Genomic DNA, 23936 nt, shown 5'->3' on the forward strand with positions numbered 1-23936 from the left:
TTGTTTCTCGTTTGCTTTCCCCCAAACTGATTCCCTCAGGGTTCTATTATTTATAAATAGTAAAGGGTGAGAAACCCAAATATCTATAAGAGCACAATAGTAATCAAATGTTTTATTTTCATCTAGAATTGCATGTATTGCATATTAGTTGTGAAATAATTTGTGTGCTTACATATTTATTCCTTTTATGGAAATTACCATCAAATACTCTGTGTACGCGGTAGTATTTCTGTTTTTATTTTTTTTACTGATATAAGTATTCAATCTTTCCTTGCATGCGTGCTTTATAGGAGCGACTCTGCGGAGAGAATCGTAGACTCGCAGTGAAATAGCTATTGTATTAACACTGTTCATTGAAAAGTCATGGTTTATAGTTCATTCTCTTCAGCATAAAACAAGCTTTTCAGGGGTGCTATGTATTGAGGCCCATAATGCACTTGAACAATTGGGAGAATATCGGAAAAATTCGCTCCAGAAACCCCCCCATTAACTTTGGACCCCTCTGGAGTGACCCTGGGTATAAATAACCACATAATCCAAATGTATCTCGAAAATTACTGTGGTGAATAAGAAATGACTGTACCAAGTGTTGTATTGATCGACAGTATAGGTATGAGGGTAGAGCGTGTATTAGTATACAAACATTTCCCTCATATATATTCCATATATCAATACAAAACTTGGTACAGTCATTTCTTATCCGCTATAGTATTTTCGAGATATATTTGGATTATGTGCTTCTACCTAGGGTCACTCCAGAGGGATCCAAAGTTAATGGGGGGATTTCTGGAGAGCATTTTCCCGACATTCTCTCAATTTCCCTTGCTCAAATACGTTATGGGCCGCAATAGATAGCACCCCTGGAAAGCTTGCTTTATGCTGAAGAGAATGGAGTATAAACCATGACTTTCCAATGAACAGTGTTGATGCAATAGCTATTTCACTGCGAGACTACGATTTTCTTTATATTAACAGCGTTAATAGGCTTCAGGAACTTATTCCGTTGTCCATGACACCTAATATTTTGTAGATGAACATATCTTTGTTATGTTTATTGAATGGACTAGGTTTGATTTGGATGTCCGGATGATATGTTCATGTCCGTTCCTTGTTAGCGTGTTTGTATATCACAGTGTCTACACATAATCACCAGAAAAGGTTTGATAAGCCAGTTTTACCTAGCTTTTCACTTCCAGATACCTTCCGCTTCGTATCTTCAGTTGTAATACTCTCTTTTTTTTTTTTTTTTTTTTTTTACTGAAAGCTAGAAACTAGTTTTATTTTTTCTCCACTATTTCTTAGTTGAAAAAATTCCTGTCGTTTCTACCACTATTGCATCCACCGCATGTTTCTCATAGATCTACCTCACGTTTTCTAATGTAATGTTTATTTTCTGTTCAAATACTACAGACCTAATCCTCCTACATGCGGTCAAAATCAATCTCTCCTTTCAGGATAACCAAAAAATTCCCAATTGGTTTATTACTTATCGAAAAGGGAATAAAACAAAATTTGTCTCAAACCACAAACAGATTCATATATCCCTTCATTTTCTTTTGTTATCTTCATCCTTCTATCATAACACTTTACAATTTTCTACAATTGAATCGGTGAGTGGAAGAAAAGTTCTAGTCCAAACGCCGTCATTTTGAGATAACTGCAAAAGGTAACACTAAAAACATAGAACTACACGTTGCAATGGAGAACAATACAATTTGCAGGCTCTCTCACGTTATAGCAGCTATATACAATAGCTATGGTGCTTAATTAGTGGAAAAGCAGTATCTGTACTGGGCTAGTACTGCTCTTTCTCTCACGTATAATCCAGCTTTCAGATGGCGCTAGGAGCGCAGCGCTTCTGGTTGAAAAGTAAACTTTTGTATCTCTTGACGATTATTTCGTCACTTGCGCAATCCGTTATCTTTTCTCCTGTGAATTGCATACGTTATTACATTGATGGTTTGAAAGTTATGAACATTGAGTGATAGCAGCAGTGAGTCGTAGAGAATTTGATGAAGTATGTGCCTAACGAAGCTTTACCATTCTACAACCTACTTGGAAAACTACCGAGGAAGATGAAGACGTCTAATTTTGTAACATGTTGTGTTTATTGAATGTTTCAGATATTTCCAGTACTTTGAGGGCCCCAATATTGATTTGTTTAGTAAATACTGTTTCTTTTGCTTTGTTTAATATCAAATATGTTTAATTTGTTTTCATAAAATATTGTTAATATATTGTAGTTGTATTATTAACAATGAAACGTTCATTAAGTAAAATTGAATGGAAAAACAGTACATATCCCACAATAATTACCATTTTATTTAAAAGTTTTGGCACATATTAAAGCACACGAAAGCAAACGAAAAACAAGTAATACATCCATATGGAAATTGCTTTAATGATGATGATTGGGCAAATACGAATATTCTTATGGGTTAAGATAATAGTTTTAAAAATGTTCCATTATCATAATTTCGACTTTATTTATAACATTTGCAAACAAAAGTTATTTTTGCAAATATCTCAAAATACGTTTTTTTAGACTAGTACTGTTTCTCCACTCACCGATTCAATTCAATTTAATGTAATATTATTTATAAAAAGTAACTGAGCTTCATATTTGATAAAATTCAGTCATCTTATACAATTGAGTTGCAATGATTTGTTCTTTTAAATATTTATTATCCCAAATAAAACGACAGAATGCCATTTATTTTCAGGCAATGTGGTCCACAAATTGCGGAGGAAGAATTGTAGACAGAAGAGGTTATATAATGTCGCCTGGATATCCCAATCTATACAAAAATAATTTAGATTGTGTTTATGAAATACAATTGCCACGGGAAATTATAAAAGGAAGGTTTGAAGCATTCTCTCTCGAACGTAAGTTCTTTTATCTTTCCTTTTCTTCTTCTTTCTCATTTGCAGGTTAAGACTCATATAAATTTAAGAATTTTAAATGCAAATCAAACTTTTTTAGTGAAAGAATTTACTATAATACGTAAATAATACATGCTATTCATTTAGCAGATTATCATTTGAGTTTTGTAATTTTCTTAAACCGTAAAAAATATTTGTTACTTTAAGAGGATCATATATTAGTGTGTTCCATTAATCTATTACTTATATTAGTAAGTTATTTCAATTTTCATTTCAACACTACAAGCTCCAACATATTGCGAGTTTATTTTCTTAAGAAGATGTAAAAACTTTAAAGTATTATTTTGATAATTTATATATCTCTGGTAAATACAGCGATATCAATTAAATCTCTCAATTCATTTAAATAAACAATTAGCATTTTCCATTTGCGGTAGGCGAGGAGATATTCGAATGCATGTTATAAATTTAATATTATGATTGTCGAAATTTTATAGGACTTACCTGCAACATGTTTTTCTAACAATCTTATATGGGCCCAGTTTATTGAATTTTTTTTTCATAGGAGTTTAGTCATGGAACAAATGCACAAGACACCACAAATAAATATGTAAATATGTTAAGTGCATAAAAAGTTCCTTATTGCAAAAGTTATCTCAAAACGTTTTTCACATTTTGAAACAAACTCTTTTTTTCAGCGTCCTTAAATTGTATATATGATAATGTCACAATTACACACAGGAATAGATACTATTATACACAGCAATCGGGGCCATACTGTGGAAATAACTCTCCACCTGATGTTGTTTCATGGGAGAAACTTATTATCAGATTTGTAACAGATATGTCTTACACGTACAGTGGATTCCTCTTCAAGTATGAAGTAGAAGGTTAGTGAAAATTATAACTTTTAGAGTAATTATCAGAGGAAATACATATAGAAATGTAAACTTCATATATTACAATCGTGTTGCTATTTTAGAAACGTTAGTTTTATTACATTAGTTTTCCAGATGTTTAATAACTCAATATTTTAATTTAAAGCTTTTAATTTTATTGCTAGGACTCATGTTTTATTATACTTATTTTGTGAGTATTAATGTTTTCGATTATTTTATTTCAGTATTCTAGAACAAAAGTTAACGTTTCCCTAAATAAATAGAACAATTCGGTATTAATTCCGTTATTTAAGCCTTATGAACACCTTCTCTCAATAAGGTTGAGCGCAATCTTTACTGCTCTTTTGAGGCAAAAATTTTCTAAGTCCAACTTCGGGTATCTTCGGAAAAAAGTAAGCCAGGTTCGAACGTCCAAGCCAACCTTTGCAATCGGGAAAAAATTTGCAGATGTGTTTTTCATCTTTTAAATATAATAAGACTTGTTACCAAGTGTATAAAAAGCAACATTGATTGAAGTACTTAATGATAAAATATTTGGAAACCGTGTATTAATGTCATTACATGCTTGTTTGTCATTTAGCTCTCCATACGCAAAAGAACATTTCCTCTCCGTACGTAAAGGAATCTTTCCATATGTAAAAGAATGCTGATAGTTAAGACATAGAACATAATTTTCGCTTGACTACTATAAAAACGTGAAAGTAGAACAAACATAGCGATTGCAGTGGGTATGAATATCATTGTCTTGAGAACCGTTATACATCGCTAAAAGCATATTACGAAGAGCGCTTGTGTCAGCTCAGTGGTAGGCCGTTGGATTTCAAATCGTAAGCTTGTGAGTTCGATTCCCACCTGAGTCAATGCTTTTTGTTTATGAAATTCTATTTTCCGCAATGCATAAAAAAATATGTAAAATAATTACATTAAAATACATCAGTTGTATATATATAACATATAGTCATTCCAGAACATAATAATTATGTTTGAAATATAATGTCCCAGATAGGTGCCCAGAGTACGTTGATATTCTATATGTTAATGATAAATATAAATTAAGAAAAGAATATCATAGCTCTAAATAATTTATATAATACATTTATTTGCAGCTCTTTGTCATATGGAGTTACTTCTTTCTCATTACAACATGCCATTTACGTTCTTGAAATATTATTCGAGGCATCCAAAGTTGGACCGACTTTTCAAACAAACCACTCATGAGACCCAATATGAGTACCAAAGGGTACATAAATTATGTGAAATTATTCCCAGAATGGAAAGCCTTCACATAGGGATACAGTTTAATATTCTGATATGCGTTAGTAACATGGAAGTCACAATTTTGTAACATGGCGATACTTTGGTCGCTCTTTCTTCTTTTATATCTATATCTATACCTATATCTATCTATCTATCTATCTATCTATCTATCTATCTACCTATCTATCTATCTATCTATCTATCTATCTATCTATCTAGCTAGCTAGCTAGCTATATATATATATATATATATATATATATATATATATATATATATAAACTGTTCCATAATTCGTGTTATTTTCTACAGCGCTGGGAGAAGATGAAGTTTATACAAACTATTGATGTAAAATTTGGCACTCTTATTGAGAAATATCTGAATTTTTCGAATTTCTAAAGAAAATAAGAGAAAATTGCTGTTTAGCCCCCCTTTTAGGGGTGTAAACACGAAAGTACATTTTCCTTATGGAAAATTCAATGTTAAATTTTAGAAGCAGTTTTCTCCAATAATTATTCGTGAAGATTTTGGAGCAAATGAGTTTTATTTGTTACAAAATGCAAAAACACTCATTCACAAAGCTAGTAAAGGCGTCTAAAACATTATTTTGCGAAGGTCACCCTTTTGGGTGGCAAGGGACGTAAAAAGGTGGTGGGTGATATGTTACCAAAATCCCAAAATTTATTTTCGGAATGCCAGTAAGCGTGAGATTAATCACAAATGTCACAGAGTTAATGCTCCAATGTCCTTACATGTAAGAGTGACTGATAATGGGGCAACAGCCCCCTTTCTAAAATAAAAAAAAATCACCATAAATATCCTTAGTAGGGACATACGTATGCGTTTTTCAAATCTGGAATGTTATTTTGATAACGCACCGCTTTAGGGGGGCACAGGGGCGAAGCACTCGATGATGGATCTTTATAAAAATTCAACATTTTGTTCCGGAAATGCCAGTTGTTAACTGCCGTAAGGCGGGGTGCTATATGAAGGCGGATGAGGCAAACATAAATTAATTATTTGCACAACAAGAGAGTGAGAGGGATAAAAAACAATTATTAAAATAAATAATTTTTCTCCCTCGAAATTTATCGGCTACGCCTTTGGATACTAAATATGAATATTATTGAAATATTTTTTTTGCTAATTTTTACCTTTTTTTACTTTTGTATTTGTGGGTATTTATTTATTTTTTTTACCCCTTGAGGAGTTTTTACTCACAATAACACTGTGAAATTTTAAATTAGGCATTTGAAAACAAGACATTTAAGCCTATAAAACATAGCAAAATTTGTTTACTTACCATTTGTTTTTTAGAAAACTTTAGCTAACTATTAACTTTTATTTTATAAAAAAACACTTTATTGCCTATATATGTTGTTAAAAGAAGAAAGAAGAAAATAAGTTTTACAACCTTGTGGGATTTCCACTCCACTAAAATTTTTATATAGTTGTATTACTGATTTCCTTTTTTTTAATGTTTACAGTTTATTATACACTATGAGTCCCCACTAGTAACAAAACAATCACATGAAGGATGTTTTTTCACATAAAATTGTTCCTGGTTGTTTTCACTATCCTAGAATTCCCTCTCTTCCCATGAGAGAATGAAGCAGATACCTTTGATATCTGATACTCCTTTGTGATATACCCGTATTGTTACTTGATGGCTTTTAATTTGCATTGTTTATTATTTTATTTGATTTTAACTGCAGTGCTGTAAGGTGAATAAGCATGTACTCATAATTTTTTAAAACAACAACTATGTCCACCGTAGAATATTGTAGTGATAGTTTTTGAAACGGCTGCTTTATAAGCTCTCCTAACCATAAGCCAAAAAGCCCACGGAAATTTAACAAGCGTGATAAAAACCATAACAATCCATAAGAAAGAGGAAGTAAGCGTAGCCACCGGACTAGCCCTCCACATCGTCATGCCAACCAGCCAAAAACCAAGCTAGGTCACGTGGAAGAGGAAGCTATTCACGTAACGAAGCACCTTCTCGAGGTACACGAAAACAGCGGAGAGGTGCAAGAAATTATTACAACAACAACAAAACTAACTTCAGGAAAAAAAACAAGTTCAGTTATTAAAGGCCTACAATGGTAATAGCTGACAGTATTCGTCTCAAAATCGTGTGCAAAAACTTAGTAAAAGGGGTGGTCGTTCTCCACCACAATGAGGTCGCCTCGCACACACGATGGACGACGGTAAGTTGAAACCTTGTGCGTTACTTTTGACTAAGTCAACAAATAAATATCCTAAGTGTGTGCATAATCTTAGTATGGAAATTACTAAGTGTGATAACGAGACCGCCGTAAAAACATTAGCATTCAATAAAAGTGAAAAGACAGGAAATTGTGTTAAATGTATAAAAATTATTTCTAAACCTCATTTTAGTGAAAATTTAAATTCGGTAAAATTACTTTTTAAAAATGGGGAAAAAATAAAAATAAATAAAAAAAAATGTTTTCAAAAGCAAATAAATTTCTAATAAACTCTTAAATACTAGGCTTATTCCCAAAAATGATATTAATTTAAATAATGTCAGCTTTTGGTAGGAAATCAGCCAGTAATTTAGGACAAACAATGTTAAAAATTTTTATTAACAAAAAAGCTTTTTATACAGCTGGTATAAAAGTAAATGGTCTAAATCAAGTATTGTTAATTGGCTCAAATTTCTTCGCAGGAAGTCGTGTCACTCTAAATTATAATAAGAGTGTATTACATTTAAAGCATCCATACAAAGTAAAAATTTCATTGGAAAACGTAAGTGTAAAAAACAAAAATCTAATTCTCCAAAACATTAAATAAAACAAAAATTGCTCAAAACTATGGGTAAATAATGGGGTATCAGGGGTGTTTAATTATAAAGTTACATCGCAAAGAAAACGTAATGCCGCTCCCATATTTGTAACCTACACCAAAAATAATAAAACCGCAAGTAGTACGGCAACCCGAGTAAAAACTAATTTAAACAACGGGCTGTATCCCTCTCCATTGGAGCTGGCCAATCAAGTATACTCGCCAATTGAATGCGCAAAATGTTATACCAAAGCTACTATCCAGGAAATCAATAAATTTGTTAAAAAAATACAGTAACCTATCTTCTACAGAGAGAGATAAATTAAGAAATTTACTAATAAAACATAAATCAATTTTAGACATTTATCCAAGATGCATTAAAAATTCTAAACACACAATAGTTGTCAATAAGTCAAACACAATTCATGCAAAAATATACCAATTTCCTATCAAGTATAAAAAAAATACAAACATGCAAAATACCCCGTGTAATACAAAAAGCCTTGCATCATGCGTCCATGCTCTTGACTCCATACTTGCTAATAATCTAAACTAAAAAATAAAACGTTTTAAAAAAATTAAGCACATTAATCAAGTGTTAAATTATTCGCGGCTGGTTGTCTAACCTTAAGGCTAAAAAAATGTAAGTTCACTAAACTAAAAGTAAACACCTTAAAACACAAACTTCATCAAAAAAATTTTTGTAAAAAAATTTAAAAAGGCAATGGAAGTTAAAATTCCTAAAAAAGTTAAAAAGTTAAAATCCTTTATTGGGTACTGCCAGTACTACCAATGCCTCAGTCAAAAGTGTTTACAAGCACTGTTTCCAATGTTACAACTGCTTTAAAAGTAAAATAAAAAAATAAAGAAAAACGTACTAAAAATATCAACACTAAAATATTTAAAAATAAAAATGTTCTCACATCTTTTATCTGTATAGTTATTAGTAGTTATATTTTCTAAAAAATATAAACGTTTCAATTCAGGTAGAAAATATAAAACTGTGTATCTATTACAGTTACTTAGTTTAAATTATATATTATGGTATCTTGTACACATTTTGTACTTCTATCAATTTTTATATATATATATAGGTATCAAGTTAATGGAGCATGTACTTTAATTAATTTAATATTTTCACTATTTATATTATATAATCTGGTTAAAAATTAATAGGTCAATCTTCTCTGCTGGAAATTTGAATTAAAGCAAGAGCAAAAGTTTAAATTACCAGGGGGAAAATTTGTAAACGGCAAAATTGACTTGGGTTCATTTGCATATTAATATTTAAATTAGCTATTTCATATTGTATTCTTTTATAATTTTTATTATTTAATTATATATTATCCATATGCTTTATACATGCATGTTCTTAAAAACGCTCGAAATTAGTAATGGTATTTTATATTTCATCGGGACCTTTCAAAATAATAAATTTTATACTATAAAAAAATATCCAAAATAATCTCAAAAACGGTTTCTAAAGAGTAAAACATCTTAGTAAAATAGCAAAAGCAAAAAATAGTCAGTTTGCTTAAAGCAAACAAAAGTCGTTAGTTAACAGTCAATCCATTTCAAAGGCTGTTTTATGGCCCCCAAAGTGGACAGGGCAAGAAGCCACACACACACACAAAAAAAAAACTAGGAATAAAACAAAGTCCTCTAAATTCCTGCAAAGCAAGTGGGTGTTGGTTTTTTTTACATAACTCAGTGCAAAAAATTTAAAGGGTGCAAAAGCAGTTCGGTTTTAGCTTCAAAAAAAAAAAAAAAAAGTAAATTGGTCGTTGGCTTTTGTGTTCAGCTTTTGTCTTCAAGAATGGTGTTTGTGAAGTCACCAACTGATATTGCTTTTCAGTGTACATTTAGTAAAAGCTAGTGTTTTACTTTTTAATAAATAGATCAATTCTGCGATAAAAACTAAAGTGCATACAGCATCTTACAAATTATCCATAATTATGTAAATTGGCAGCAAAAATAGTTAACAGTTTTTTTTTTAATTCTTCATTTAAAATTCGTGCAGTGATATACATGAACTATTTATTACATGGTTAATTTTAAAGAAATCTTCTGTAATCTTTACAAAATGAACTAACAAATGAGTGACTTATATGTTGCTATAGCCCCCTTTTAAAAATAAAAAGTCACCATAAATATCCTTAGTAGGGACATACGAGAAGAAGGTATTTTTTAAATTAATGTAAAATTAGGCGTCATTCTATCAAATGAGTATGCGTTTTTCAAATCTGGAATGTTATTTTGATAACGCACCGCCTTAGTGGGGCACAGGGGGCGAAACAAAAAATGATGGATGTTTATAAGAATTCCAAATTTTATTCTGGAAGTGTGAATGAGTATCAGATTAATCACAAATGACAGAATTAATATTCCAATGCTCCTTGCATGTGCCAGTGATTAATGTGGTGCTACAGCAACCTTCCACAAATCACCAAAAATCACGATAAATATCCTTAACAGGGACATACCAGAAGAAGCTTTTTTTCTATTGGTCGATTAATGTGAAATTTGGCATTATTGTAATAAAAAGTTTTATATTTTCCAAATCTGAAATGTTATTTTGGTAACAGGGGACAAAGGGCGCGGTTGGTAATTTTTGGCTTTGGAGGGCACAGGGGCGAAGTATAAAAATTCCAAATTTTATTTTGGTAGTGCCAATGAGCGTGAAATTAATTGCAAGGCGCACAGAATTAATGCTTCTATGCTATTTCCATATATAATCCGCAGCAAAGAACCTGCAACATGAGCTTGTAAGGTTATTGTGAAACTACGACTAACAGCACAGGGAATCAACATAACGTCTAAGTGGCATGTATCACGCCAGGAGAAACCTCGGCGTTCTCCCCTGCACACTTATTTTGGAGCAAAAGACTTCGTCGTCTCACAATAAACATATATGCTCATGTTGCAGGTTTTTTGCTGCGAACTGTACCAGTGACTGATATTAGGCTGCAATCCCCTTTCATAAAACAATAGAAATTCATTATGAATGTCATACGCAAGGACCTACTGACAGAAGGTGAATATTTTTCATTATTAAAGTGAAATTTGGCATTATTGTCGAAAAATGTTTGTTTAGAAAAACAGCTAAAGTGACAATATGATAATGGTCATGTGTTGATCTCTTTTAGTGGCGTCAACTCAAAATTTGATTGGCCTAACTGGAGTTTCAATGTAAAATGCGGAAAGCAGTTTGCTCTATATTTATACGAATTTTGCTGTAAATTAGCAGTTTTAGGTAGAAAATACGATACCATTCCTCTTCTTCCTCCCCTTTCATCTATGATGGTACATGCGTTTCTAGTTTTAATACGCCAAACCTCCAAATTGGGGGAGATAGGCAGTAAGAAAAATTCAAACTTTTCGTTATTTCCCGTGAGAGTCAAATTATTTGGAAATATACTAAAATTAATGCTTAGAAGCTACCTCCATGTGCCAGCGACCACTTTAGTGATTCAATTCTCCCTTCCCGGTCCCAAAATCATTTAAAGAACCACACCACTTTGTTTTATTATCTTCTATGCTTCTCTCTGGCCTATTCAGAATGCATGCTAAGAGATGTGTGTTTAAGAAGCACTGGAACACGTCCGAATCATTTGTTGGCGTTCCACTGTAAGCTGATTTTAAGCAATGTCAACAAACTTTTGTTTATAAAACACCCTCTAATTCCTGACTCAACTTCTTGTTCATGTGTGCTGACAACAGTTTCAGACCTTTTCTTATCGCAATACACCAACGATTTACAAGTAAACGTGTTGACAGTTCAATAGGATTTTTTATCTGTAATCAACACTTCGGTTAGATTGACTTCTTCGGAAATGGACATTACATAGTAGGTGACTCTCGGGGATAGACTGGCTTGATCATTTGATAATTACTTGTCGTTTCCAGTATACTTTAAGAGTGCATTCATACTGTAGTGTCCTTCGATCATGCAGTCTTTAACTCAGGATCAGCATGCTAATGTAATTGAATGGTACATTTTATCAGAAAAATCTGCAAGAACAACAAGATCCCGTATAGTTAAAGAACTCGGATTAAAAGTACACGATATGCAAATTCACCGTTTGTACAAACAGTTTTCACACTGCCCATCTTGCATCTAGAAAAAGTGCAGGAAGATCTCCAAGTGTATCTACAGAAGAAACAAAAAGACGGGTGTTATTACCTGCTACTAGTTCACAGCGGAAATCCCTTGCTCGTCAAAGCTTAGGCTTAAATATTAAGAAAACTACGCTACAAAGAATTTTAAGAAACTTGAAGGTAAAACCATACAAGGTCCGAATGGTTTCTGAATTGTGTGCAAGTGATTATGGTGATCGTGTGTATTTCTGTAACTGGTTTATCGAGAAGTTAAATGAAAACCCTATGTTCTTATTTCAAGTGATGTTTTCCGATGAAGCACAATTATTCTTAAATGGTTCTGTGTCCTAATCACATGAAAGATATTGGTCATCGATACAGCCGAACGTGAGATCAGAAGTGTCAATGGACAAACGAGGAATAATGGTTTGGTGTGGTATAACTGCGACTGAGGTGATAGGACTTTCCTTTTTGATGAAAATGTAACAACGTCATCATACCAAAAGCTACTAAGAGAAAAAGTATTTGCTGAACTTGATCGTTTAAATTTAGGTCAAAGTGATGAATTATGGTTTATGCAAGATGGAGCGCCAGCGCATCGCTCAAATACGACTATAAATCTTTTGAAAGAGAAATTTGGGAACGGATCATTTCTATGGGGTCAAGTGTCGAATGGCCACCAAGAAGTCCGGATCTTACCATGCGATTTTTTCTTGTGGGGATTCCTAAAACAAATTGTCTACCAAACATCATGTAGCAGTGTAGAGGACTTGAAACAGAGGATTGTCCACAGTATAGAGATGCTCACTCCAGATATGTTAGAGAAGGTGTTCACAGTTTCTTTAGTAAATCGCATTAATTTGTGTCTTGCTCGTTCAGGAGGGCATGCCGAATAAAAGTACGTTGATTTTATGGATTTTACACTTAGGTTAATGATCTTTTTAAACAATTAGTGATAGTAGAGCCAAAAAGAGTTGTTTTCAGCAAAGAATAATTTCCAGCAACTGATTCTTATTCCTCGGGAAACATTTGTTTCTATTACAACCGTGTGTCCGTGTGTATTCCGTCTGCAGTACATACGAGTAAGTTGTTATATGGAAAGTTGGATAATACGGTTATTGTGTAAGAAGTAATGAAAATACATGCTTTTTCTTTTTAGGAATAAAGCAAACAATATTGAAACTTAAAGCTCACTTTTAATTTTTAAGATCTTACTTTTTTTTTTTTTTTTTTTTTTTTTGTTCCTGCAACGTTTTCCATTGTCATTTTGTGTTCTATTTCGAGATGGTTCTGCTTAAGTGTGTAGAAAATACGTAGGTGATTTGTGTGTGAGATTTTCTGCTATAAAAAGGGCCCTAATTGATTTTTAAAAATATAAAATTCTTTGATTATATTCCAGTGACACCATAACAACAAAGCTATATGCATAATCAGTTACACTGACAGAAGTTATTCATTTACTGTAATTTCCAGGTTTATTGTATATTTTTTTGTTTTGTTTTGCAATAATAACAACTTACATATTAATTATGACATATTTATTGAGAATTTTTGTGATTTTTGGAAGGGGGCTGTAGCCCATATAAGTCACTGAGACATGCAAAGAGCATTGGAATATTAATTCTGTGACATTTGTGACTAATCTCACGCTCATTAACATTTTCAAAATAAAATTGGGAATTTTCATACATAAAGATCCACAATCTTATGCTTCGCGTTCTTTGAAGATAAAGGTGGTGCGTTATCAAAATTATACCGAATTAAAAAAAAAAACGCCAGTGCCAAATTTCACATTACTTGGTTTTAAAAAAATAGCTTCTTCCGGTGAGTTCCTGTTAAAGATATTTATCGTGATTTGTGGAAGGGGGCTGTAGCCACACATCAATCACTGGCACATGCAAGGAGCATCGGAATCTTAATTCTGTGTCATTTGTGATTAACCTAATACTCATTCACACTTCCAGAATAAAATTTGGATTTAAAAAAAATAAAGATTCAAATGCTTATGCTGCGCGCCCTGTGCCCTCCTAATCCGGTGTCACCAAACTAACATTCTATATTTCAAAAACGCGTACCTTTTCACTAAGATAACAAATTATTTTACATTAATTTGACAAGAAATAATGGTTTCTCGGATGTCCCTGCTAAAATATTTATAGCTAATTTTTTATGTGATTTTTTGGAAGGGGACTGTAGCCCCATATGAATCACTGGCACATGAAAAAACATCGGAATATTAATTCTGCGAAATTTCTGATTAATCTGATGCTCATTGGTATTTCCAGAATAAAATTTGGATTTTTTATAAACATCCATCATTTTATGTTTCGCCCCCTGTGCCCCTTAAGGCGGTGCGGTACCAAAGTAACATCCCATATTAAAAGACACATACCTTTTTAGCACAATAACACCAAATTTAACATTTAGTTGATTTTAAAAAAAATAGTTTCTTCCGGTATGTTCCTGCTAAGGATATTTATGGTAAATTTTTAATATGATTTTGGAAGGGAGGCTGTAGCAGCATATCAGTCACCGGCACATGCAAGGAGCATCGGAATAATGATTCTGTGACATTTGTGATTAATCTGACCCTCACTGGCATTACCGGAACAAAATTTGGAATTTTTATCATCTGATGCTTCGCCCTTGTGCCTCCCTAAGGCAGTGGTTACTAAAATAACATTTCAGATGTGAAAAACTCATACCTTTATGCTACAACGACGCCACATTACACATTAATTGACAAAAAGTACCTTCTTTTCGTATGTCACTATTAAGGATATTCATGGTGATTGTTTGAGAGGGGGCTATAGCCCCATATGAGTCACTGGCACATGCAAGGAGCATCGGAATATTAATTCTGTGACAGTGGTGAAAAATCTGACGCTCACTGGCATTTCCGGAACAAAATTTTGAATTTTTATAAAGATCCATCATCTTCTTCTTCGCCCCCTGTGCCCCCTAAGGCGGTGCGTTATCAAAATAACATTCCAGATTTGAAAAACGCATACTCATTTGATACAATGACGCCAAATTTCACATTAATTAACAAAAATAACTTCTTCTCGTATGTCCATATTAAGGATATTTATGATATTTTTTATTTTTGAAAGGGGGCTGTAGCCCCATTATCAGTCACTCTTACATGTAAGGACATTGGAGCATTAATTCTGTGACATTTGTGATTAATCTCACGCTTACTGGCATTCCGAAAATAAATTTTGGGATTTTGGTAACATATCACCCACCACCTTTTTACGCCCCTTGCCCCCAAAAGGGGGACCTTCACAAAATAATGTTTGAGACGGCTTTACTAGCTTTGCGAATGAGTGTTTTTGCATTTTGTAACAAATAAAACTCATTTGCTCCAAAATCTTGACGAATAATTATGGAGAAAACTGCTTCTAAAATTTAATATTGAATCTTCCATAAGGAAAATGAACTTTCGTGTTTACACCCCTAAAAGGGGGGCTAAACAGCAATTTTCTCTTATTTTCTTTAGAAATTCGAAAAATTCAGATATTTCTCAATAAGAGTGCCAAATTTTACATCAATAGTGTATAAACTTCATCTTCTCCCAGCGCTGTAGAAAATAACACGAATTATGGAACAGTCTGTATATATATATATATATATATATATATATATATATATATATATATATATATATATATATATATATATATGTGTGTGTGTGTGTGTGTTTGTATATATATATATATATATATATATATATATATATATATATATATATATAACCAGATTTAGGGGTATAAAGGTGCACGTGCACTCCCTTTTTCAATGTAAATATACACTACCTAAAGTGAGAAGCTAGCAGTGAATTTTGCAAAATGAATTGCTTAATTAATTTTCTGAAGGTTGAACGAAAAGAATTCATCGAGAGCAGACACACAGCATTTCTAAACGAATTCCTCATTGATATTACACATGTCTAAATTAATTTTTAAAAAACTCAAATTTAATTCAAATGCACTGAATAGAGAGATAGATAGAAGGATAGAGAGATAAATACAGGGTCGAATCCAGGATTTCTTGAAGCGGGGGCACAAATAACTGCCACTACATTTTATTTAAATTTTTAAGTTTTTAAATGAATTTAGACATCTGAAGAATATTACTTTGTTCACTGAATCCTTTCCCTTCAACTTTCAGAAAAAGCAAAACTAAGCTTTCTTTTAAGCCTCTAACGAACACATGGCAGGAGAAAGTTTCGGAAAGTGTTGTTTTTTCCCTGCTAGGTTCTCTTTCTAAATAGTGTATATTTAGAGTAAACGGGGATGTGATTCACTATACCCCTAAATCCGGCCCTGTATATATATGTATATCTCTAATATAAATAAAATTGTTTGTGTTTATGTGTCTGTCTGTTTATGTGCGGTCAGGGGAATAGACGACTGAACCGAGAGTTACCACATTTGGCTTACGGGTACCTTTGTCCAGGCCCCAGACAAAAACGAATCGTTTAATTTTTTTTTTTTTTTTTTTTAGTTAGGAGCCAGGGGGCTCAGGAGGGTTTACCGGGACATGTAAAAGTAATAGAAAATGACTGATATTAGTGACAAATTCATAGTTTTCGCAGTCACTGAGATCAATAGTGAAACTCCTACCGCATTAACTTCCAAATTCACCCCTTTGATTGCGGGCCGGGGATCACCGGGGGGATACCGAGAGATATAAACTTAATCCAGAGTAGCCGATATTATTGAAAAATGCATAGTTTTCGTGGTCTCTGGGATCAACGATGACACTTCCATTATCGATGACTTTCGAACTCAGCCATCATTGAATGCGGGCCGGGAGACAACTGCGGGAGGAGGGGGCACGGAGAGAGGCCAAAATAAAAGAAAATGACCGATATACTTATAAAATCCTTGGTTTTGTCTACATTCATTTGGATTTTTTCTATTTAGTAATTGATGGTTTTATTGTGGTTAAAAACAGTTTAGTTAACGGCTGTATTAAGTATAAACCGTGTTTACTATAAAAGTTATTCAAATGGAAACACATCTACGTTGTCGGATATGCATTCACAAAAATAGATCCTTTTTTTTTTTTTTTTTTGGAAATGTTGGTTGTTGTTTCATTGTTCAGTTTGCTTACATAGACATTTTATCTGACCCGTGCGAAGAAGGGGCAAGAGAGATAGTATATAATATATATATATATATATATATATATATATATATATATATATATATAATATGTATGTGTGTACGTTCCAACATAATTCTGATATATCTAGAGCAAAACGATTGATATTAATATCGGATACATAGTTTCGATGTCGCTTTGGTAAATAGGTCACTTTTATTTTCGCCAAAGTCCAATTAGCAGCCAGGGTGAGTACGTAGGGACTTAAAAAATCGGTATCGACCGACATTAGTCTCGAATCGTAAGTTTTAAGCGTCGCAAAATTAATTGTTAGCAGTTGTAATGCCATTTCAGACCAAATTTACCTCCAGGGGGGTAATACCCCCTTAGCCATACTAGGAGAAATGGCAGAGGACGACATGAAAATGATAAAAGAAAATCGATATTAGTGTCGCATCTATAATTATGGAGGTCACGTTGATAAAAAGATCCACTCCGGAAGCCCCCGTTAGCACCCGGAAGGAGTGTGGGAAATTGTAACATGTAAACGTAGTTGAAAATGACCAATGTTAATGTCGAATCCATAGCTTTCGGGTTCCCAAATTCATTGGAAGTAGTTGTGATGACTTTAAGTTCAACTTCCAGTAGGGATAAGATCCCCTAGCACATCTCCTAACGAGAGTTGAAGGGAGTAACATATACAATAATTCAAAATGTCTGTTATTAGTGTACAGCCCATAGTTTAGGGATTACCGAGACACATAGCAATACTTCTAGTGTCATTTTGCCATGTCATCTTGATTTCGTATTAACAGGGGCAGCATCGAAAGCTTTGCTCGCATAGCTCTAAATATTTTAATGTATATGGATAAATGTATATTCCAGAGTCACTCCTGAATATCTGGAGTAACTTTTTATCAAACATGGTAGACATATTACTTTCAACCTAAGAAAAAAATATTGTGGTAGTAACATACTCGAAGGGATGGAAATTTGGAAGAGTGACACATAAAATTAATGTAAAACAACTGATGGTAGTGTGTTATCTATAGTGTTCTGTGTCCTTGAGATAAATAGTAATGAACCCAATGACATTAATGTGCAAATTTATCCCCATCTTCAGGGGATGAGAAGCTGAGAATCTGAAAATAAAATGCCAAAAATTAATGAAATATTTGTTGAAATTATAGTTCTCGCGGTCGGGAAAGCGTTTCTAATAACTTTGGAAAGTAATTCGTATCCACTTCAAGATGGGCTTTTTAATCATATCAATTTCTTACCGTGAAAAAGAATGACTATCTTAACTAGTATATGTATGAAGCCAACCTTTGTAATCGAGAAAAAACTGTGTAGATGTATGTTACGTCTTTTAAATGAAATAATACATGTTAAAGAAAGAAATGGAGTAAGTCAAACGGGTCAAGATTTGTTATTGGGTCAGTTGATCGTGGGTCAACAGGACGTGACCCACAGCGAAACATCACTCACCGTTACTCACCCTGACCCACCGACCCATTACGAACTACTGATCCATTCTGCTCAGTGCATTGCAGACAGCATCTCTGAAGGCTGGTGAATTTGTCTACGTTTTACTTTGAAGGCCTTTAATTCTCTTCTTTTTCATTTGTATATAATGAAAAGGGAAGTTCAGGCATTTTTGAATTTTGATATTTGCAGTGTAATATCAATAGGATTTACAGCTTTTCTTTTGAGATGCAGCCTGAGAGTCAAGTATAACCTCTTTAGTCAGTAGAGAGGATGTTGTGGATCATGGGTCAGAGCTGATGACGTTGAGTTTTAATGGGTCGGAGTTGGTCATAATGGTTCAGAGTAGTTTATATTGGGTCAGTGTGGGACACAGTGAATCAATGGGTTACGTTGGGTGGCGGACCAACGTAGGTCACGGTGGGTCGTGGGTCTGTGCGTCGTGAATCACGATGTGTGGTGGGCAATGTGTTGTGGATCAAGCTTTCATTGACCCACGCCATCTCTGGTTAACATTATACTAAAGGGAAAAGATTTTCAAGATACGCGTCGGCGATTTTACTCAAATTTTGCACATAAATACCTTCTAGTACCTTACTAGAAAGCAATAAATCTGAAACGGTTCACTTTATCACTTCAATCGACTCGAGATAGAGAGATTGGTCTGATTGACTAAATTAAGACCTCAATAATTTATTTTTCTACAAGGGAGGTTTTCTTCATCGTTTCCGTAGGGAAATCGGAAGAGTACGCGGCTAGTAAACGTAAGGTTGAAGGTTCGCGCTTATCTCACGGAACCTTTTCTTTCCTTTCTTCTTTTACTGTTTTGTAGACTCACCTGAACACAAACAAATCACGCATATGGGCAATTTAACATATTTTGGGGGATAATTTTCTGGTTCGTTGGCGTTTCTTCGCGTCTCTGCTGCTGGAGGTAAAATTTTCCAAATATAACTGGGGTCGCCGCGGATTGTCCCTGCGGAGCTACCAATTGTTGGCGATAGGTCAATAGTTGACCATCTGTGGTCCACCGACGCTTACAGCTTAGGGTAGTGAATGATGTCTTTGCATTCTGGACTTCATAACTGCTGACGTCGGCGGTCAACTAGCTTTTAGTATTGTGATACAAACCATCTATCGTTCATGTTTATACACGGTGTTGTTATAATAATAGTAATAATAATAAAATAAGTAGTAGTAGTTGTTCTGTCTTTTGATGAATAAATGTTCACAAAACAACTTAATTGTGATAAATGAATACATGTTTATTTGCACTAACTACACAACAACTGAACACTTACAACTTACTGTTATATTGTCTTTTTTGTACGAATTCCGGAGGACCGTCTTGTATGGATCTCTTGGTGCTCAACTTGCTGACACTCACAAACACAAACTGCTTTTAAAAACAAAAGAGAAACGTTATGCAAATATAATGACAATGATACAAACTCACAATAAAAGTCTCTACATTCTCCCCTCTCTTGATTGAACCAAGTCAATCAACTTACACACAATCCACATGATCATTCTTTGGTAAAGGTACAATTTTAGTAATTGGTCTCTTAACAGTCCCTGTCTTACACTTTACACTCACTACTCTCACTAGTCCATCTTTTCCCGGAAACACTTGCTGAATGACACCTAATTTCCATGACAATGGAGGAGAATTGTCTTCTTTGATTAGACCACATCTCCAATAGAAATATTAGGTTGTTTTGTTGTCCATTTTCTTCTCTGCTGGAGTTCATGTAGATAATCCTGAGACCATCTTTTCCAAAAATGCTGCTTCATCTTCTGAAGGTGATTCCATCTTGATAATCGGTTATTCGGAATGTCCACTAGATCTGGTTCAGGAATGCTCATCAAAGGTTCACCAATAAGGAAATGTCCTGGCGACAAAAATGAAGGATCATCGGGATCATTGGATAGAACGATGATTGATCTTGAATTCAAACAGGCTTCTATTTGTGTTATGACTGTGTTGAGTTCTTCAAATGTCAAAATCGTGCAACCTACTATTCTTCTTAAATGAAACTTAAATGACTTCACTGCACTTTCCCAAATGCCTGCAAAATGACTTGCTCTGGGTGGAATGAAATGCCATGTAAATCCTTCTTGCACTGCAACATCTTGAATTGAGTTTTGAAATTGTTGTGAACTGAGTAGTTGTTGAAGCTCCTTAAGTTCTCGCTGCGCTCCAACGAAATTGGTTCCGTTGTCACTATAGATGTTCGAAAATTTACCTCTTCTTGATACAAATCTTCGAAGAGCTGCTAAAAATGCTTGGCTACTCAAATCACTCACTAACTCCATATGAATCGCTTTGGTTGCTAAGCACACAAATATTGCAACATACGCCTTTGTCACTTTACGAGATCTAGTTCCTTGCTTAATCATTAGGGGACCGGCGAAATCCACCCCTACGTGAATAAAAGCTCGAGCTGGCTGTACTCGTGCTGATGGTAATTGACCCATGAGTTGTTCTGAGGCTGACGCTTTCAATTTAAAACAAACTAGACACTGATGAATGATAGATCGAACGACTTGTTTAGCTCGTGGGATCCAATATTTTTGCCTCAATGATGAAATCAATAACTGCGGTCCAGCATGTAACAATCTTCTATGTTCCGCTTCAATTATCAATTTGGTGAGATGCTCTTTAGGTGGTAAGATGATCTGATGTCGGCTATCATACGGTAAGTCGGAGTTTTTTAGTCGTCCTCCCACTCGTAGCAACTGTTCATTATCTATAAATGGATACAAAGATTTAAGTTCACTTTGGGATGAAACTTGGCGTGATGAAGCTAAGTCCTTGAATTCTTGCGAATAACTAACCTGTTGGGTTAACTTAATGCATTGTTGTAAAGTATCACTAATTTCAGTAGTGGAAATAGTTCCTACTTTCTTCTCATTGTGATTTTTACAATTGTAAATAAAACGACGACACACACAAATAACTCGCAATAGTTTCCACAATGATGAATTTTTTTTCCAGAAAGCTTATGTCACCTTCATAACTGGCTAAAGATATGGTCGTTACTTTCCTTTCTTCTGGAACATCTTCGTCTACCACTTCTGATTGTTCGGGCCATGCAGATGATTCAAGCCATGCGGGTCCATGCCACCAAATATCTGCTTCCTTGAACTGTTTCGGATCCATTCCCCGTGTAATAATGTCGGCTGGATTGTCCATTGACGACACATGATGCCACTGGTTGACTGATGTGATCTCCTGTATCTCTGCAACCCTGTTTGCCACGAACTCCTTCCATCTGGCAGCTGGAGATGATATCCATGCAAGCACTATTTTTGAATCGGTCCAGAAGTAAGTACTATTCACTGAAATGTTTAATATCGGAATTATTTTCCGATACAGCCTGCTCAAAAGTACTGCCGCACAAAGTTCAAGTCTTGGTAACGTTACCTTTTTAATAGGAGCTATTCTCGATTTAGAACCCAAAAGTTTAACAGTAGTTTTGCCTGAAATGTCTACCGTTTTAACATATATGCAACAGCCGTACGCAAGTTGACTGCTGTCAGCAAACCCATGTATCTCGACATGAACATAATTCTTCAATACTACACATCTATCAATTTGTATTTCGTTAACACTTGGAAGATGATGACACAGGTCTAACCATTGCTGATAGAGTTCTGATGGTATTTGATCATCCCAATTGATCTTATGGATCCACATTTGTTGTAAGAAAATCTTGAATGGAGTAACTACAGGGCTTATAAGTCCTAAAGGATCAAATATTTTTGCTATGGTCGAAGTCACTTGACGTTTGGTTGGTATGTTGGTCGTGAGACATTCTCTAACTGACTTGTTGGTGATGAGAAGCTTATCTGATGCAGGATTCCACGATAAACCCAATGTTGAAACACCTGACTCGGACTCAAATTCAAACGGTAAGTGAATTTCCCTATGTTCTTCTGGCACTGCTTCCAACAATGCTGGCTCGTTCGAACACCATTTTCTTAAAATAAACCCACCGCTTTGCAATAATTGAATAAGTTCTTTCTGAAGCTTTAACGCCTGTTCAACATTATGGCATCCTGAGCTTACATCATCCATATAAAAATCACGTTCCAATACTGTTGCTGCTCGAGGATATTTACTTCTTTCTTCTTCCGCTAACTTTCGAAGACATGCCGTCGCCAAATATGGGGATGATGTTTCACCATATGTGACCCGCTGCAACTCATAAATCTTGACTGGTTCCACTGATGAATATCTCCACAGAATTCTTTGAAGTCCAACGTCATCTTCATGAACTTTAATCATTCGATACATTGACTGAATATCCGCCGTAAAAGCAATAGGAAAGGTTCGAAATCTTGTGACAATTGAATGTAAATCTTGCTGGATTGTTGGTCCTGTCATAAGTATGTCGTTTAATGAAACCCCCGTTGAAGTCTTTGCAGAAGCGTCGAAAACCACTCTTAGCTTTGTTGTGGTACTGGATGGTTTCAATACTGCATGATGTGGGAGATAACATTTCATACCATTATCTTCATGTTCTTCTTTCACTGGTTTCATATGATCTAATTCTTCATATTCCCTCATAAAGTTACAGTACTGCTCGTTAATTTCTGGACACTGCTGTAACCGTCTTTCTAGCTGGTAAAATCTACGAAGAGCTAAATTATATGATTCTCCTAATGGTTTATGATTTGGCTTAATTGGCAGACGTACAACGAATCGACCACTGCTATCTCTGGTAGTGTTTTCCTCAAAGTGTCGTTCACATTGCCTTCCTTCTTGAGTCATGACTGTTGAATGTATAGTTTCGAGCTCCCAAAATGCCTGTAACTGTCTATCAAGGTTACTTTCTTGCACAAAAAATGACACTTGTGGTATACTAGAATCTCTTGTTGTGGGAACTTTACCCGCCAAAATGTACCCAAATTCAGTCTCTTGTACTACTGGATAATTCCCTGGTCTAGTTAGTTTATGCGATCGCAAAATGTCCAAAAACACTTCCGCGCCTAACAAAATGTCAATAGTGTCTGGTTGGTGAAAGTTAGGATCTGCATACACTATGTCTGTCGGCAAGTTCCAATCAGCATGATCTATTGGCCTACTTGGGATGTTATCTGTTATTTTGAGCAAAACTAAACAGTTTACATCAATTGCAGATTCACGAATTCTTGATTCTATATGTACATCTACACAATGCTTTGTTTCACTAATCACACTATTAATACCTTGAATTGGAACTCGGTGTTTATTTTTAGGTAGACGCAACCTTTGAACTAAATCTTCAGTCACAAAATTACTTTGACTGGCAGAATCTAATAATACTCTACATGGATGTAATTTACCATTTGCATCTCGTACATTTACTATAGCAGTAGATAACATAACAGTAACATTTGGTTTTCCCTTGAAA

At 34.4% G+C, this 23936-nt stretch overlaps 1 protein-coding gene across 1 annotated transcript in view; it reads left to right on the forward strand.

Moving 5' to 3' along the window:
* The window catches only part of LOC145683884 (cubilin-like), a 1291374-nt gene that overhangs the window by 930613 nt on the left and 336825 nt on the right, over positions 1–23936 (forward strand). The window contains exons 56-57 of the mRNA XM_081755522.1: positions 2724–2886; positions 3582–3773. Of these exons, the coding sequence (XP_081611648.1) occupies positions 2724–2886; positions 3582–3773 (355 nt within the window). The remainder of the gene's footprint in view (positions 1–2723; positions 2887–3581; positions 3774–23936) is intronic.

The sequence above is a fragment of the Thermobia domestica genome, chromosome 4, assembly GCF_964235325.1.
Source record: "Thermobia domestica chromosome 4, izTheDome1.hap1.1, whole genome shotgun sequence".
In the NCBI taxonomy this organism is placed as follows: Eukaryota; Metazoa; Arthropoda; class Insecta; order Zygentoma; family Lepismatidae; genus Thermobia; species Thermobia domestica.